This window comes from Anolis carolinensis, chromosome 2 (assembly GCF_035594765.1).
Source record: "Anolis carolinensis isolate JA03-04 chromosome 2, rAnoCar3.1.pri, whole genome shotgun sequence".
Lineage (NCBI taxonomy): Eukaryota > Metazoa > Chordata > Lepidosauria > Squamata > Dactyloidae > Anolis > Anolis carolinensis.
The window spans coordinates 228,342,151-228,362,157 of record NC_085842.1 but is presented as its reverse complement, the minus strand read 5'-3'; the positions used below and the strand labels follow the sequence as shown (position 1 = coordinate 228,362,157).

The 20,007-nt window shown below is 38.8% G+C and overlaps 1 protein-coding gene across 10 annotated transcripts in view; it reads left to right on the top strand.

Annotated features, from left to right (window-relative positions):
- Window positions 1-20,007, top strand: part of palm2akap2 (PALM2 and AKAP2 fusion) — a 408,244-nt gene that overhangs the window by 364,669 nt on the left and 23,568 nt on the right. For all 10 annotated transcript variants that reach the window (XM_062971855.1, XM_016991073.2, XM_062971856.1 and 7 more), the window contains one exon: window positions 17,012-19,370. In XM_062971855.1, the coding sequence (XP_062827925.1) occupies window positions 17,012-19,370 (2,359 nt within the window). The remainder of the gene's footprint in view (window positions 1-17,011; window positions 19,371-20,007) is intronic.

Sequence of the window (20,007 nt, the reverse complement as noted above, 5' to 3'; positions counted from 1 at the left end):
AGTGGTTGATCAATTTATGTAGAGGGAAACATTTGTTTTTGCATTTTTGTTCAGTTTTTTAAAGTTGTTTCTAAATTCTTTTTTTTAAAAAAAATTGTCTTAAGGTGTTTTTTTAACATGGAATACTTCAGACCTCCGGAGATGTGTGAATTTCAGGCTTCGTTTAAACAGCATGCGTCTGTCGAACACATGTAGAATAAACTATGGATAGGTATACCTCATTTAACAAAGTAGATGGGTTTCTGGAGATTTTCTTCAACAGGAAATTTGGTACCAAGTACCAAGAGGTAGAAATAACATGGAAAGAAATGAAAAGGTGTTTAATATGTTCCACGGATGTTTTTATTCAACACTAATAGTATGCACATGGGAAGTTTAACAAGGAGGTCTGAGAAACTTTGCATAAGTAAACAAAAACATGTTGATACTTCAATAGACCACTTCAGAGTTCCTTTCAAAATCCATCAAGAGAGGAATTTCTTTCACCAACCCCCAATTTTCTTATGATTCGCATTTTGGTGGCCAAACTCATAGAGTTTGGGTTTTTTTTTCAACATTCTGGGGATAACTGGTGAAGATAGGCTGATTCCTTTCCCTTCTTTCCTTCTGTTTCGTTGCTCTGTTATAATTTAGAGACAGATGCCATTACTTTGAGTATTGTAAGAGCCTCCGGTGGTGCAGCGGATTAAACCACTGAGCTGTTGAACTAGCTGACTGAAAGGTCGGTGGTTTGAATCTGGGGAGCAGGGTGAGCTCCCACTGTTACCCCCAGCTTCTGCCAACCTAGCAGTACGAAAACATGAAAATGTGAGTAGATCAATAGGTACTGCTCCGGCGGGAAGGTAACGGCCTTCCATACAGTCATGCCGGCCACATGGCCTTGGAGGTGTCTATGGACAATGCCGACTCTTCAGCTTAGAAATTGAGATGAGCACCACCACCCCACCCCCCACCCCCCCCCCCCAGAGTCGGACACAACCAGACTTAATGTCAGGGGAAACCATTACCTTTACCTTATTGTAGGCAAACATAGACAATGAGAGTAGGATTGGTTGAAAGGTTTCCTTCCCATTCTTTCCAAACTCAAGTTTTATTTCACTATTTTCTGCTGCAACTGCATTTCTCCAGTCCTTCACCACCAATTCAGTGCTAGTTCTGTTTAAAGAAAACCTTCTAGCTAAGAACAATTAGGAAGAGAGGAGAGACCAGGTGAGATTATTACTCTTAAGGTTATTATTGTTATTTCATTTCTATCCTGGCTTTTCTCTAATGATGGACTCAAGGAATAATAATAATAATAATAATAATAATAATAATAATAATAATAATAATATACTTTATTTATATTTGGCTGCTTCTCCCCGGTTATCCGACATTCTGCTGGCCCGTTTATGTCGGATAACAGAGACCATACTGGAGTTTGTTTCCATAATGTTCCAAATCTTTTTTTTAAAATGGTGGCAGCACATAGTTGACTAGGAGTAGGATATTATGTAGAGATAAAAACTATCAAAACATATTAAATCACTTTGGTACAGGGCTTGGACAATTACATTTGATAGCAAAAGAATGCATATCTTCAGCATGTTTTTGTCCAATTCCTGTAAAAATGGTTCAGATGGATTTGGCACCATTTGGAAGCAAGTGCGCTCGCTCTCTCGCTCTTGCTCTCTCTCTCTCTCTCTCTCTCTCTCTCTCTCAACACACACACACACATATATGCACATATTATAACAAAATTAAATGGTCTGTAGAATTAGTATTTAAGAATCCATTTAAAGTCAAAAGATTAAAATCAACAAAATAGCCCACCGTTAAAAGTCCAATGCAGCCAATTCCTAAAAGCATGTTAAAACACAAAAATTACCACCTGGCAGCATGTTTGTAATAAAATCTTGTGTCCCACAATATGTGTGTGTATATATATATATTTCTAATTTGCTGGGGCCTCGACCAAACTGTAGCAATTCTGTCTGTTTTAATCTAGGACTGCCCTCATCACAGGAAGCAAGTGGGAGAAGTTGCATTTAAAAGGAAAAGGGGTTCATGAGGTTGGGAAGCCGAACCTTCATCCCATCTCATTATTTGCCCTTTTTTCCAATTCCCTTCTGAAGTCACCGTTCTCAACTGCAGTCACATATGGAGTCATAGACCGAGGGAAGTAATTAGTGGCCAGAGAAAAAGCATGCAGGAAGGTAAACTACAGGTCACCCATCCACCCACACACACCTTTCTACTTTATTTTAAGCTGCTCCAGTAGGTAGTGAATGAAACTGCCACCGTCATGCCTAGTTTGAGCACCTTAGTAAAATAAGAGTGGATTCAATGTAAGCACTGAAGTAAATGTATTAACCTAAAGGGCTACCTATTTAGGGATGACAAAGGGCTTGTATGTGTTCAGAAGGATGTTTGCATATGGGTTTTTTTTGCTTTCAAAAACAGAAGGAAGAATCACAAGACACATGTGTCTTGTGATGCAAACTCCCTTTGAGTCTCAGCACATTTTAAAGTAGGGCATCAGGACCATTATTGTATATATTTGAAGTATAGTTTGGTTGTTTGGATCTTTCTGGTCCCTGCCAGAAAAAATGGTTTTTTTATCCAGAAAGAAGAATCAGAAAGAAGGGCAGATTAAGCCTCCTCCTTGCATGTAGTTCTATAACAGGATGCTGGCAAATTCTTTACATGCCACTGGTGTATCCGGGCCATAATGTATGAATTACATGAAACTAGCTAGCATTGTAAACTTCTAGCAATTTCACTGTATTTTCTTACTGAACCATTAGCTTCAATAAAATGCCATCATCCTTTCAGCTTATTTCAACAGAAGAATGATTTAGAAATCCCTCTCATCTCTTTCCTTGTATGGGCAAAAGAGGCTGAAAGAATCTTAATGAACGAGACATTCCCTTCTTCAGCCAAACCTATTTCTTCTTCTCCCCTATCCCCCCACCCCAAACAGTCATGAGCTCTCCATTTCCTGCTGAAAAAGTCACTAATGAAGCCACATATAGCACATCTGGATTATGTTAAAGGTATTTATTTGACTGACACATGTTTAGCTGAGACAGAGAATGTCTAAAAGAATCAGGGGAGTTAAGAGGGAGGTATGCTGTACAGTAACTTTTGAAAACATTCTTCCAATAGGCAATACAGTAAACGTATCTGTATAACACAAAGTTAAGATGCTTTCCTATTCCTTTCCTCTCTCAGCTTCATAACCACTTAAATAGGTAATCAAGTGAATCAAACATAAATGCATAGTATTGCCATTCATGAGCTTTTCAAATGGGAGGAAATGCATTCTAAGACTTGAAAACATTGATGTTTCAATGTACTTTTGGATAACAGGTTAGCTCATAACTGTCACTGCCCAGTCCTAATTTATTTATTGTTTCGGTTTCCAGCACTTTATTCCCAGTCCTGGTCCTATTGTCCTGTGTTTTGCACAAGCCCTGCGCTTCTCTTGTAATTCTCAATAGGGCCACTTTTGGTTCTGTGATATTCATTGATGTATTTTGTGATGTTTTTATTTCCTTGGATTAATTGTTTTTAATTATATTGTTATTGTTATGTGTTTTAATTTGTATTTTGAATCCTGTTTTCTTCTGGGCTTGGTCCCTATGTAAGCCACTCTGAGTCGCTTTGGGGAGATGGAGACTGGTTATAAGAATAAAGTAGTAGTAATTGTAGTAGTTGTTATTATTATTATTAATCTGAACCAACAATGTGATGTGTCGGCAAAAAAAGCCAATGGGATTTTGCCCTGCATAAATAGGAGTATAATGTCTAGAGCAGGGAAGTCATGCTACCCCTCTATTCCGCCTTGGTCAGACCACACCTGGAAACACACTGTGTCCAATTCTGGGCACCACAATTTAAGAGAGATGCTGACAATCTGGAATGTGTCCAGAGGAGGGCAACTAAAACGATCAAAGGTCTGGAGAACAAGCCCTTTGAGGAGCGGCTTAAAGAGCTGGGCATGTTTAGCCTGCAGAAGGGAAGGCTAAGATGAGATATGATAAGGGCCATGTATAAATATGTGAGGAGAAGTCATAGAGGAGGGAGCAAGCTTGTTTTCTGCTGCCATGGAGACTAGGATGTGGAACAACAGCTTCAAACTCCAGGAAAGGAGATTCTGTCTGAAAATTAGGAAGAACTTCCTATCTGTTCAGCAGTGGAACTCTGCCCCAGAGTGTGGTGGAGGCTCCTTTGCAGGCTTTTAAGCAGAGGCTGGGTGGCCATCTGTCGGGGGTGCTTTGAATGTGATTTTCCTGCTTCTTGGCAGGGAGTTGGACAAAATGGCCTATGAGGTCTCTTCCAACTCTATAATTCTATGATTCTTTTTAGTTTCATGCATCAAATCAGTCATACCTGGACATGAATGGGAATTCTCATTTTTTCTAACAGCCCTAAAACATTATTTTAAAATGTAATTTGTAATATATAATATTCAAGAGAGTGTAGGTATAACTTGTGATACAGAGGCTAGCTGTAAAATTCTGTTTGGTATAATGAAAAAAATGTATATACATTTGTTGTATCTTACAAAGTCTTAATTATGGGGATGATTATGCAGTAGAGCCTTACACAGCCAAAGGATATTGACAATATGGAATGTGTGTTGTCGCTTTTTCTCCTTATAATGAATACATACATTTAAAAACATGCAGAAAGTGGGGGTGCATATACTTCTCTGTGTCATTTATTCCAAACTTCTTTTGAAGTAAAACTAGGCCACTCTACATTTCATCAGTACTTTTTTTTTTACTTTGGTTTTTGTACTTTTGGACATATGGCTTGCTTCTGGAGATAATTACCAGCTGCTTCTCTGCAAACAGGAAAAAATACAGTGACCCTTGCTATCTGCTGGGGTTTGATTCCAGGACCCCAGCAAATACCAAAATAAATCTGTAGGTTCTCAAGTCTTATTATATACAAAGGGCATGGTAAAATGATATCCCTTATATAAAATGGCACAATCTGTTGGAATTCAACTCTACACTACCCAAGTCTGTAGTCCTCAATGAGGAGTAGTTAGTCAGCTTAGAATAGGTTTAGGGAAATCCCTTCCCCCATCTGAATGACAGTTGGAATGTATCTATTTCTTCTCTGCTCTCATTCTGATTGGATATGTAGAATTGATACTTTGCTTTGGACTTCTACTTCTTACATCTTGGTGTGTGCTGCGTGTATTGAGACCTCACTCTCCTTGTGTGTCAGGAGAGATGTGTCCTTCGAGATTTTTCCCTCTCTTTTGAACCCTAGAGAGATGCAAGTTAGACAGAGGCTCACACCCAGTTATTTACTATTAAGAAATGTAGTTACAATTTTTGTAAATAAACCTTTTGTAACTTTAAGATTGAGATCTGGATCTTTCCCTCCTAAGCTCTAAATTCTTCACAGCCACATGGCACTTCATGCTCTGCTTGCTGTGAACTGAATGCTCAACCTGCTTTTGTATTTTTGGGTGCTCTGCTGTATTTTTAGGAGCTTTCCTTAACAGATAAAATCCTAACACAATCAAGGTTTGCTTTTTGGATTTTTAATTTCTCAAGCCATTATGGGTGATTTGGATCCATGGACACAGAATCTGTGGATATGGAAGTCTTGACTGTTGTATAGGTTATCATAGGTGGGAAATCCACTCAATGACTTAATGAAACTGCAAATCCTTTCCAGGGAAGTCATGAGCAATTTAAATGCTGGCTGGAGTGACATACCCATTCTTTGTGTGTTTTGTTTCATACTGCAATCTTGATAAATAACACAGAAGAACCTCGTTTGCATCACTGTACAGTAAGCCCTGTTTAGCTGTTACCACCTAAATGGTTGCATTCATATAATGCAGGTGTAAAGACAAGCCTTTTGGGATACCTTTTAGGGCAAAATCACAATGAGAGGAGCTGATAAGTGACAGCAATAGTCCTGGGCAGAGATGGAAATAATAACCAAAAATATTCCCCCCAAATAGTTAGAAAATGTGCTTTGGCCATGTGTTTTGGATTACAGCTCCATCTCATTGATTGTGGTCAACATATTCTGCAGTGTAGGATGATAAGAGGTGCAGTGGATCATATTTGCCATGTCTGCTGTAAAATGTCCACTGATTTCATATCCTTACAACCTTCCCATTGACTCCTGGTCTCATAATTCTTAATGAATTTTGCATACTGAGGTTTGTCTGTGAACCACCTACTTTATAGATCTTTATAGATATTTTTAGGATGTGTGTGGCAGTTATGTACAAGATTTTGGGGGGGGGGGGGGGGCAGGAGGAGGTTGACCCTGAGATCTCTTTTGATCTTTAGCATTCGCTTTAATGGGGAGTGAAATGAGATGCCTTGCATAGATTTAACTGAGCATTTGGCTATAATTAAGAATGGTACATAATGTACTCCTTTACTGTACATTGCCTGTCTTACAGGGAACAAAGCTTCATAGTGAAAGGATTGTAAGGGAAGGGTAAGGAGCATATTTCATAGTGATATTAACAAATACCTCAATAAATTCATGGAGGAAAGGGGGCTGGGGAAATATGATAGTCTTCAAGTATCCAAAAGACTATCACGTGGAAGATGGAGCTAAATTTTTCCTTGAACAAGAATAAATGGATGAAAATTTTAAGGAACAGATTTTAGGTTAATTTTAGAAGAAATGTCCTAACTGTAAGAGCTGTGAAGGAGTGAGACACTAGATTTGTCTTCACTGGAAATACTTATGGAATGGCTGAATGACTATATATAAGAATTGCAGATTTCTGGAAATTCTGAAGCCATGGGGAGAAATTGGATTTCTTCTGGGTAGGGAATTCTAGGAAAAAATAATAAAAATTCTGAAAATTTGGAAATTGCAACTTTAGCATTGAGTTATTGTGAATTCTCTGTGCTGTATGGCCATGTTCCAGAAACATTCTCTCCTGACGTTTCGCCCACATCTATGGCAGGCATTCTCAAACATTGTAAGGTCTGTTGAAAACTAGCCAAGGGAGGTTTATATATCTGCGGAAAGTCCAGCGTGGGTGAAAGAACTCTTGTCTGTCGGAGGCAAATGTGAATGCCACAATCGGCCACTTTGACTAGCATTGAATGGCCTTGCAGCTTCAAAGCCTGGCTGCTACCTGCCTGGGGAAATCCTTGTTGGGTGGTGTTAGCTGGCCCTGATAGTTTCCTGTCTGGAATTCTCCTGTTTTCTGAATGTTGTTCTTTATTTACTATCCTGATTTTAGAGGGTGTTTTTTTTAATACTGGTAGCTAGATTTTGTTCATTTTCATGGTTTCCTCCTTTCTTTTGAAACACTTCCCAACAATGGATGCCTGTCCTAGATGTGGGCAAAACGTCAGAAGAGAATGCTTCTGGAACATGGCCATACAACCCGGAAAACTCACAGCAACGTGAGCTTTCATGGCACAGTAATTCTGGCCATTAAAGCCTTCAACAACACAATGAATATTAGCATTCTTTATAGATTGAAAGTCACTTTGGTAAATTAGGAGCACAAAATGTATTATATATAGTTTTGATTGACATAAATCATGATGTATTTAAATATCTAGTTTATTCAGAATACTATTACATATTTCACTTACTTTAAATAAGTACACACCCACACATCTATATAATTTTTGTTACAAATGAGAGTGCAAGGCCATGATGATGAAGCTAAATAAATTAATAAATATCAGAAGAAACTATCAGTGTTTCTAAATCAATATATTAAATGCTCCTTATTTCTAGCAACAATTATTATGACATGCTGATGTGACGTGAAATGATTCACATAGATGCGCACACAAATATTTTAATTTTATTACAGTATATTTATATTTGAAAACAATGGAGGAAAGGGAAGGGAACAAACCTCTTTCCCTTCCCTTCCCATTCCATCTCTACTATTTCTGTTCCTGTTTCCTTGCATGCTGTGCTCTTAAGGCATTTATAGGTTGTGGAACAGGAGTTTCAAGAGAATGGAAAATATGCTAATGCTTTTGAAAGCCTTGAATAATTGCAGTGTTACTAAAGGACATTGTACAAATGTCACTGCTATATAGCATCTGGTATCGCAAGCCAAAACAAGGGTTGCATGTATGCAGGACTTGGCTTTTCCTAAAAATAGCCATTGTGAAATATAATTGTGATTACTTAATAAATGGCATTCCACGTTTGCATCAATAGGCTTTTGATTGCTGAACCTCCCATGCAGTGACAGCCAGAAAAGAATGAAAAGCTCCTTATAGGAAATGGTGGCATGACGTCTGTGTGTGAAGTGAACAAAATAACAAATATACATGGAGCTTCAATATTCTTGTATAAGTGCTATTGGTTTGAAATGTGATCCAGCATTGCTGGTGCCCATGGTCTGGATCTATAACAATGTGACAAAATAATTCTAGATTTTATATACATTAAGCGAAATCTTGCATGTGGCTCTTCTTTGCTATTTCAAGCTGTTATTCATTTTATACTGAAAAACAAAGAGTATTTATAATATATTAAAACCAGTATGTATTCAATAGTTACTCTTAAAGGAATTAACAGTGGAGTTAAGGAAGTATTATATTCTGGCCTTATTAGGTTCCACTTCATAATCATATTTTCAAACAAATAAGTCTTTGCCAGCTAGGTTCTACAACTCAGATACATCATGATGATAATGATATTTAAACCCCTAATCTAGAAATCCTAGCTAAAGGTTTTCCCCTGACATTAAGTCTAGTCGTGTCCAACTCTGCAGCTTGGTGCTCATCTCCATTTCTACACTGAAGAGCTGGCATTGTCCATAGACACCTCCAAAGTCATGTGGCTAGCATTACCTTCCCACCGGAGTGGTACCTATTGATCTACTCACATTTACATGTTTTCAAACTGCTAGGTTGGCAGAAACTGGGTCTAACAGCAGTAGCTCACCCCGCTCCACGGATTTGAACCGCCAACCTTTCCATCAGCAAGGTCAGCATCTCAGCGGTTTAACCCGCTACGCCATCGGGGGCTCCCTAGCAATCCTAAATACTCCAAAGCCCGAAATTGTACACATGGGTACCTAAGACAGTAACATCTTTGCTTTCTGATGAGTTACTGCACACAAACTTTGTGCAGTAACAATTAAAATATTGTTCAAAATTACTTTCAGGATCTATGTAAAAGGTGTGTGGAAAATGACTGAATTTTGCATTTAGACTTAGTCCCATCTACAAATGCAAGCATTCCAAAATCTTAATTCTTAAGCATTTTGGAAAAGAGATACTCAACCTTGTCCATAACCTACCTTTACTGATACATCAGATGGGAACACAGAAGAAAAGCCTTCTTCTTAGGTGGCTGCTCCAAGGCTCTGGTCATTCTTTCTTAGGCCACCTCTGTAGCTTTGTTTTATCGTGTCAGAAGCGAATTTTGGGAGAATTGGCCGTCTACAGAGTCGTTGCCCAGGTGACCCCCAGATGTGTTACCATCCTGTGGGAGGCTTCTCTCATGTCCTCACATGGAAGTTGGGGCTGACAGACTGGAACTCACCCTGACTAACGGATTCAAACCACTGACCTTCAGATCTTCATGTCCGCACTGTTCAGTCGGCAGAAAGGTTAAATCCATTGCGCCACCACAGTTTCTACCTCTACAGCTGAAAATGTGTTGGATTCAGCAGGTCTTCAGAATTTACAGGAAGTGTCTTTTAATAATGTGCTGTTATTCTGTATTTGATGTTTTTGAATGGGCGTGAAAGTCCTTTTAATTATTATTTTGATGGTTTGAGTGTCACTCCCTATTTGCCGGGGGGGGGGGGGAGTAGCCAACACAAATGTCATGAAGATATATATGTTCATATGATTTTTGTACAGCCATTTTTGTCTGTTCAAAAAGAAACAACAACAAATCCCTATATTGCAGATGGTTGAAACACAGGGATATTGTATACAACTCTTCAAATAACAAAGTAGTAAAATACTTGTCTTTTATACCTGGTCCCAAGTCAATTCTGCAGTAAAATACAACTTCGGAGAATTAAAACAACTCAGTTGCCTGAATATCAGTTAAATACTTTCCATTGACATCAGCAGGACTTCATGATGCTCAAATGTGCCCTTCACTTTTCTTTTTAAGTCAGTTTTATATAGAATGGAATAATGCTCAGAGTATTTGCATCTTGTACAAGGTCTTCTTTTTTGCTGAACTTCTTCACATTCCCCTCAAACCAATTGACCCCCATTTTCTGTATCAGCTGTTTTTAATCTTGATAGTTATACACATACATTTTATTACAAGGGCAGTCACAACTCTATTATTAATATGAATGAAAACATCAAACATTCTGAATACCATAATTACTTGCCTTGGTTTTTGTTTATTCAGTGTGTATTGAATAATTAATATAATGGAAGTATTTGTTTGTTTGTTTGTTTTTGAGGGGGGGACTAATTATCCTACATAACTTGCAGTAGTAAAAACTTTGTACCTCTTTGTGTGCTAAATGCAGAAGAGTTAGTAAAATAACTCTACAGCTTCAGATTTTAAGAAGACAATCAAGGAACTAAATATGTTTGGGCAGCAACATCTGTTTTTATTCAACAATACAATTCATGCTAATACAGAATAGACAGGTCTTTTCCCCTGAAGATAACCTAGTCTTGGTTTTTTTTTTTTCTTGTTTCAAGTAAGGCACGTGTTGCGTGATTGGTTTTCCTTAAAAATATCTATCTCAGAGGGTGGGATTCTGTAACAACCAGAACCTTTTCCATGCTTCACAGCAGGCATGGGCAAACTTGGGCCCTCCAGTCGTTTTGGACTTAAACTTCCACAATTCCTAACACCCTCAGGCCCTTTCCTTTTTCCCCTCAGCCGCTTAAGCTGAGAGGGAAAAGAAAGGGGTCTGAGGCTGTTAGGAATTGTGGGAGTTGAAGTCCAAAATACCTGAGGGCCAAAGTTTGCCCATGCCTGCTTCTTACATGCTATCTGCATCCCATTGCTAGCACTTGTTTGGAAATGTGGAGATGGGGAGAAAGCATTGTGAAGTATATGAGTTCAGCTTCTTGGATGGGAGAGAGTAGAAATGAAAAAAAGCACAAGTGAACTGCACATTCATTTGGCACTCTTTTCCTCTTTGGTGCAGATTTCGTCTTGACCTTAATGATGATTACACTATGTAACATGATTTTTTGTTCCTGTGTTATAAATGTCATTTCCTCATTGGTTATATCATAAAGACATAGGGAAAGTTTATTTAACTGCAAAAACTTTCTGGACATCCTGCTGCACGTTTTGCTATAGTTTTTAATGAATATCTCGCAGAGTCTCAACCAATTCAACATAGTTTGTGGCAGCCACCAAAATGAAGTTTATGGAGTATAACAACTGCTTTCAAAATAAGTGCAGTAGAGTCTCACTTATCCAACATAAACGAGCCGGCAGAATGTTGGATAAGCAAATATGTTGGATAATAAGGAGGGGTTAAGGAAAAGCCTATTAAACATCAAATTAGGTTATGATTTTACAAAGTAAGCACCCAAATATCATGTTATACAACAAATTTGACAGAAAAAGTAGTTCAATACGCAATAATGCTATGTAGTAATTACTGTATTTACAAATTTAGCACCAAAATATCACGATGTATTGAAAACATGAACTACAAAAATGCATTGGATAATTCAGAATGTTGGATAAGCGAATGTTGGATAAGTGGGACTCTACTGTACCACACAATTAAACAGGAATAACACTTTCAAGCCAGGAACAGAACTCTTTTCAAATGTTGTTACATAATGTTACTGTTTAAAAGAAGCTTGACATTAAAAGAAGTTGACATTAAAATTACTTGAATTAACTCAAGAGTTGAGAGTTGGGCTACCTTCCAGATTATTGAAGGTAAAGGTTTCCCCTTGACATTAAGTCTAGTCGAGTCCAATCTGGGGATTGGTGCTCATCTCCATTTCTAAGCCGAAGAGCTGACATTGTCCACAGATGCCTTCTAGGCCATTTGGCCAGCATGACTGCATAGAGCACCGTTACCTTCCCAACAAAGTGGTACCTATTGATCTACTCACATTTGCATGTTTTTGAACGGCTATGTTGGCAGAAGCTGAGGCTAACAATGGGAGCTCACCCCGGTCAGCAAGTTCTGCAGCTCAGCACTTTAACCCACTACACCACAGTGGTCTCCTGTGGTATAGTCCAATATCCAGATGATATTATACTGTAAACATCTGTCAGCCAATGAATCAGAGTGGTTAGAATTGTTATTCTGAAGCATCTAAAAAGTCACCCATGCCTTCACCAGAGTTGGGAAATTGGGTTTGGATGGAACCAAAATTGCCTATATTTATTCATTTATTTCAATTGCTTCAATTATTTCAGGGGGTATCAACCAACTACTGTAGGTCCAGGCACCAGGTTTGAAACTCTGAGATCCTCTGATGGCAACCTAATCAAAAACATTCAAAATATAAAGACATGGACTTCTAGAGATGAGCACTGCAAAACAACTGTGCCTGGAAGCTTCCATGAGTGGCAAACCAACAGTTGTGTCAAATAATTTGTGGGGGAGGGCTTTTAGGTGGAGGCTGCAAAAGGGTTTTCTAGGGCTGTGATCATGTGGCCAACACTGTATCCAGCTTTGTATTAAATGAGAGGTCCCTGCAAATCCCACATGACTTCATATGAGTGAGCCGAACAACTATGAAGCATATGAATCGTGAGTGGAATCCTGAAATCTAGCTATTTGTGGGTCTTCCGCAGGCATCGTTTGAGATTTTTTGTGATTTGTGATTTTTGTGATTTGTGATCTTTTTTTGTGCCTCAAATTCATTCAAGAGTGTGCAATGATCTTTTTAAACCCAGAAGGTGCATTGAATTTGAGTGAATTCCTTGCATTCCAGTGTCAGGCAGGGTCAAAGACAAAGGGGTGCACATTTTAGTTCACGTCTTCCTGGTAGTATCCTAGCCTTGAGAAAGATGTTTCAACCTCTTTGAACAGGGGAGAAAATTAAAAGGTGAGAAACTGGTGAAAAGTGGTGCCACAGGGAAGGAGGAACAGCTCTTGGTAGATTCAGATCTAGGGCCTAGTCTTCTGTATCCCTTTTTAAATGTGTGTGTTCAGAGGTAAACAAAAAAGATTTCACATAAATAATTGTACAAATAGGGGCAAATTTTGAAATACGTTACCAGGAATGTTTTCTATGTCTGGAAGTAAAGTGGCTGAAAAGTCATCTGTTGCTTTTGCTCAAGGAAGAAGTGGACTACAACCCAGGGAACCTTTAGTGTTGGTGTTGTATGGTTTGTTTAGCTTGGCCATTGTATTGAACTGTTGAGACATTTGGTTTTTGTGTGCCTTCAAGTGATATCCAATTTAAGAAAACCTTAACCCCTCATGGGGTTTTCGTGGCAAGATTTATGCACAGGGGTACTCCCTCTGAGGCTAAGAGAGTGATTTGCCAAAGGTAACACAGTGTGTTGTCAAAGGCTTTCATGGCTGGAATCACTGGGTTGCTGTATGTTTTCCAGGCTGTGTGGCCATGTTCCAGAAGCATTCTCTCCTGATGTTTCACCCACATCTAGTTTTCTCAAGTCACTCCTGACATGAAAAAAAACCTACATCTATGGCAGAGGTTGTGAGGTTTGTTGGAAACAAGTGGGGTTTATATATGTGAGGAATGTCCAAGGTGGTCGGCTGGCAGCTTTCTCCCACCCAAGACATTCCACAGATATATAAACCCCACTTGCCTTGTTTCCAACAAACCTCACAACCTCTGAGGATGCCTGTCTCAGATGTGGGTGAAACATTAGGAGGGAATGCTTCTGGAATATGGCCATAAGGCCCAGAAAACTCACAGCAACGGGTAACATAATGGGTTTCTATGGTCAAGCGAAAATTTGTACCCTGGTCTCCAGAATTATAGCCCAATGTTCAAATAACTAGATATTTATTCTATTTATGCAAGGGTTTGCTAGTATTGCTGCTAGGAAATGAAACTGTTGTCGTTAGAAACTCCACAAACATTTCAAAACTGCGAAAGCTGCTTTCAACAGTAAAGGTTGTACAGGAAATACTAGCAGTGAGATCCAGAGGAGCATCAATTTTGCATATCCTTTTACAATGCATTAACATTGTATGAATAGGAACACTTTTCTTTAAATACAGCTATCTATAATATATATGGTTGAAAACCTTAGAGAGGGTTCCAATTATTATAAGTACCATTGTGGCACAACTTATACCTACATGGAGAGGTAATTGACCATGGCCGCCAATGATATAGTAAAACCTAGCCTTACTTTTTGCCGAAGCTCAGCAACCAGTGGTGACAAAACTTGCTGTATTGTTCCATGTAATGTGTAGTTCTTAAAAAGTGACTTGGGTGAATCAGGTCTTCTTGTATTCTAAGTGACCGGTCTAATGTAGAAAATAAATCCTTAGTAGTTTGTAGCAATCCTTGGATTAATGTGAATTTTTTTTTCATGGTCCATCATTTGTGACTACTATGAAAGATCACTACCTATTATTGCTAACAAAGTCAAACTTTAGATTCCATGTGAAATTCGTGTTTTAAAGTTACAGAATCCAAAAGATTCTTACTTATCAAAATCCACCCGGAGATCTACAGCCAATTGAAAAGTTTCAATGTGTGGGTCTTCAATTGTAGAGATTCAAACAATAGTTAAAAGGCTACCTTTTTGGGGATTGCTGCTGACCAGCCTAGATAAAGATACTCAGAGCTTTAGTCTGAAAAAGTACCTTTTCCAGATTAGCCCATGTAACTCTTCCTTTTACATCAGTAAAATTTTAAACATTCACGGGTTGAAGTTTTTAAAACAATAGAGATGCATGTGTATTTCATTGTTTTATGGCAGTAACGTACTTTTTTATTCCTAACCCCATGGTTTCTTTTGCAGCTTGGCTCATAATTAAGCTTGGGAGGTGGTATTTAATTTAGCTCCTGATTTCTATGGATTTTTAAGTGTTCACAGCCAGATATTTTATTAATCTTCATCCCCTTTAAAGAATAATCCTCCCTTTCTATTATGGTGGGGGGCATCAGAGATTGTGCATGTGTTTCAGAACTCGTGCCTCATTTATTAATAGCAACGACAGCAGTTGCTGTTGATAATAAAGGAACTATTGTGGGTTGATACTGCGGTTCATAGCTTTAGCTGCTGATTTTAATTTTGAAACCTTTAATCTCTTAGTTATGCCAAATTCCTTATGGCAACAGGGGCGAGAAACCTCTGGTCCTTCTGAGTTTTACCAAACCCGAGCAGACACCAAGGGTCCACACTAATTATTGATCACCACTGACAAGTAAATAAGTGGCTATGTACAATAGTTAATATTATGTAGATATAGAAAGTCATGAAATTAACTAATTGTGATGTAATGATTTCTGCAATTCAGACACTATTTTTAATTTCAGATGTTGTTTAGTTCTTGGGGAGGAAACCACTCGTATTTTAAAATGGGCAGTGCTACTCTTGTTTTGTACAGATAACCCTGAATTTTAATGATTTTGGTGTCCTTTAAATTCAGCTTTTACAAATGACTGACTTAAATCAAGGGAATATCCAGAATGCTAACTTTTTACTTTCGCAAATCTTTTTTTCTTAATATCTTTCTTGATCTTAAAAAAATGGTCTTTGATTTCTTGAACAGTGGCCCACCATTCCACATCCCAACTTTTGAAAGTGGGTGAATATTTGAAATTATGGGGGATATAGACAGGGCCGTAGCCAGAAAAAAAATTCGGGAGGGGTTTTGAAAATTTTTGGGGGGGGAGGGGTTGAACCCCTAGCACATACCCCTCCCTGCTACAAACCTGTCAATATCTGCTTGAGATAGTGCCTGGAGGGACTCTTAATGTTTTGCATCTCATAGACTTAGCATGGGGATTTGGTTAACCAGTTAAAATTCATGAGTAAACGAGATTTTTTTTATAACTTGAAAAATTTCGGGGGGTGGGGGTTGAACCCCTAACCCCCCCCCCTCGCTACAGGCCTGGATATAGAGGTCTTCCAAGGGAACAAGTATTTCTCACTAAATATGTTCAAACTCGTGGGCATGTCAAAGTAGTTCTCAGGATCTTGGATATTAGTCTTCATCAGCACCATAAATCAAGAGGTTCTCAGTGGTTCCCAACCTGTTTTTTTTTTACTAGGGACCACTTGACCAGGGACCACTCTCCAACACTAGTATCAAAAGGGTTACAAATCGGTTTTTGGTCAACTTTAGATTCAGCTTGATTATTTGAGGTGCTGATTTAGAAAATTGCATTGGATAGACAACATCAGCTCTAGTTGTTTAATAATCTAGAGCTGATGTGGTCTATCCAATGCAATAGTCAGCTCTGTGGATGGCAGCAGAAATAAAACTAATAAAACTCAACAAATAAATAAAGAGGAAGGAGATTCACGGACTGGATTTTTGTTCTCATAGCCCACTGCTGGGCCGCAGCCCACAGGTTGGGAACTACTAATCTATGAAAGACCAATTGCTTGTTGTGTCTCATTGGGCTTGATTTGAAATACTGAAGTACTCTGCATGCCCTCTTTCACAGATATTGTTTTAATTAATCAAGTATCAATTAATTACCTTCTGGAGGAACTTTCAAATGTTCAGATAAAAAAATATTGTTTTATTTCTTTGCTTGTTTTATTTGTTAAATGTATATCCCACCTTTGTCTTAAAGTGAGATCCAAGTCAGTTATTGCTTTACCATTTTTAAAGAAAGAAAGAAAGAAAATGTTAATTGACATGTGGATAGAGAAACTGAGAAACAAAAGAAACAGTTACAAATAACAATAAGTATTAAAGACAAATTCAAGTGGGAGATATTCAAAGTGATCATTTTACTGAACTTCAAATGTAGCTTTCCCACAAAGCAACTATAAAACTAGATATAAACCATATGACAAAAAATGTTACATTAATTTATTTTCCCTTTGATGTCTAGTACTTCTTTGCTTTTGGTATATTACATTAGAGAATCCGTTTCACAGAACTTCATAGCTGTCTTTTCTGTTGCCTTTTTAGAAGTCTAGACGCTCTGAGGATGACATCAGGTTGAGAAAAGAACGAGACCATTATTGTGCCAATTTCCTAGAGCCTGCTGGTGTTCGTTCAACAAAGGAAGAGAACATGGAAATTGAAGCCCTTGCCTCAGAACATAAAAGCATCACAGTGGGGACTGCAACACATGCAGTGGACAGTCAAACACACTTCTTTTCTCCTGCTGCCAGTCACAATGGACTTAGAGATAGACATGAATCCTTAGATAGTGAGGTTGCTAAAGAGATTCGATATCTTGATGAGGTGCTTGAAGCAAACTGTTGTGATTCTGCTACTGATAACCCCTTTAATGGAATGACCTCCTCCTCTCCTGAGACAAGTTCATCCATTGTTATGGAAGGCTCTGGTCCATCCATTCGTGTTACAAATGATTCCACAGCACTCAATAAAAGTGACCTCATTGTATTTGGCAGACAAGTCATTGAGCATGGTGAAATGAATGTAGTATCCAGGAAGCTAAAACCAAATGGCCATTCTGTGGGTGTACTGCAAGAAGAACACTGCGACATCCTGAAAGTGCCAGTAAGTCCATGCTCTTCCACAAGTTCAAGGTCTTCCAAAGATGGAGATCCTGTATTATCTACTATTAAGAAAGAAGCTAAGTTTGAACTCAGAGCGTTCCATGAAGAGAAAAAGCCATCCAAGCTCTTTGAGGAGGAGGATCCAAAAGAGAATTACCGAGTGCGTAAATTGAGGCCCTCTGAAGAAATGATAGAGCTGGAAAAAGAAAGGAGGGAACTCATCCGAAGCCAGGCTGTAAAGAAGAACCCGGGCATTGCAACAAAGTGGTGGAACCCACCACAAGAGAAAACCCTGGAGGAACAGCTAGATGAGGAACATTTAGAGTCTCACAAAAAATATAAAGAACGCAAAGAGAAGCAGCAGCTGCAACCATCAATGCCTGTGAAACATGTCTCGTATTCCTTTGCGCCGCCTGATCCAATTAACACTAAGAAGGATGATGTTGTCACAGAGCAAATAGATTTTTCAGCAGCACGGAAGCAATTTCAATTGATGGAAAATTCTGGCCAACCAAACAACACAACTGCACCCAAGAGATCAGGGACCCCCAAAATGTTCACAGTCCAACCCTTCTACAAACCAATAGGGCCATCTCAAATGGACCGGCGACCGGTCTCAATAACCAAACCTGTCTCTCTGTATGGGCAAATTATAGAGGCTGGCAATAATGATGTAACAATTGTAAAGGCTGAAAAGGTTTCTTGCATCTCAGATGACAACAATGTTGAGAATATCTCTGGTGACCCAGAGCCAGTGTCTCTGTACATTGATCCTACAAAGACTAGCCAGACCACAAAAATATGGTCAGAAGATAGTGAATTCACAAGTGCAAAAGCAGTGTTTACAGTTGTGAGAGATGATGAACAGGGTATATTAGAGCAGTTCTCAAGGTCGGTCAATGTGTCTTCCCCACCTGAAGAACTAGACTCTGGCTTAGATGAATTATCTGTGAGATCTCAGGATACAACTGTTTTGGAAACACTCTCCAATGACTTTAGCATGGATAATATCAGTGATAGTGGTGCCTCCAATGAAACAATGAATGCCCTTCAGGAAAATTCACTTGCTGATTTCTCTTTGCCCCAGACGCCTCAAGCTAACACACCTTCTGAATATCAAGGAGAAGGCATCTCAAAGTCACTCAGTGACCATGGTTTTTATTCTCCTACCGACTCCATGCTCATTGATGAGCAGCTTGAACACCAGGCTGGTCTACTGGTTCAAAATGCCATTCAACAAGCCATAGCTGAGCAGACTGGCAAAATAAGCACCAAGCATGTGAAAGACACCACAAATGAAAGAAACATTCAGGTCAAGGAGGATACAAACAAGACACTGTGTTCTGAAAAACAGCTCCATTCAGCATTTCAACCACCTCAGGTGTCATCTCCTGTACAAGAAAAACGAGATGCTGCACCAAAGTCTCCAGCAGCCCAAGACTCTGCACTCAGGGAAAAGCCAACATTTCAGCCGCCTCTTATTGCCCATGCCACTAAATCAGTCACTGTGGAGGAAACAAAGCCAGAAGTTAGCTATTTCAGCAAATATTCAGAAGCAGCTGAGCTTAGGAGCACGGCTTCCATTCTGGCTATGCAAGAAGCCGAAGTGACCGTAGGACCTTTCAAACTAAGGTCAAAAAAGCAGAGGACTTTGTCCATGATAGAAGAAGAGATTCGTGCAGCCCAAGAAAGAGAAGAGGAACTGAAAAGACAGAGGCAGGGCATGCAGCTAGCACGTAGCCCTGTTGCAAAGAATGTACCTTCACTACCCACCAGAACTGTGTCTTACAAAACTGCACCAGGTAAGAGCTTGACATTTTATCCTTCACCAAGCAAATGTGAACTCTTGTTTTCATGCTCCTTCTTTTCTCTTTGATTGTAACAATACCATGATTTACTTGAAATTTAAATTAGAAGGAATGCTAAAAGAAATTTAGCTAGAGTTTTAGTAATAGATTCATCACAAACTTAATGGTATCTTTAGCAACACAGCCTTTTTAAAAGAACTTTTTCTTTCCAAACCAATCTTCAACTCATCAAAATCTGAAATCAGGCATATTTTGACAGTATGCATTGTTGACTGGTGTTAATTACATTTTTCTCTAGCATCTAACACTCTAAATTGAAATTGTGGCAAATTAGAGATAAGGATGGGACAGTTAGACAGCATAATTGCCTTTTGATTTGATCCCATTCTAGTAATATGGCTCAATATATCAAAACATACAGCTGAAATTTAATTTATAATGTGAAAAGTACCAGACCTCAACTTGCCTGATATTCACACCTCGTATTAAACTTGGTAACTTGACATGGCCATTAAGAAATTCTCTAAAGTTCTTGCAAACAGAAGTAGAAGAGGGGAGATATCTATTGTATGCACAACTGGCCAACCTTGTAGCCAGCATTTTCTCTGTTCATCCATATCAAACATTAACA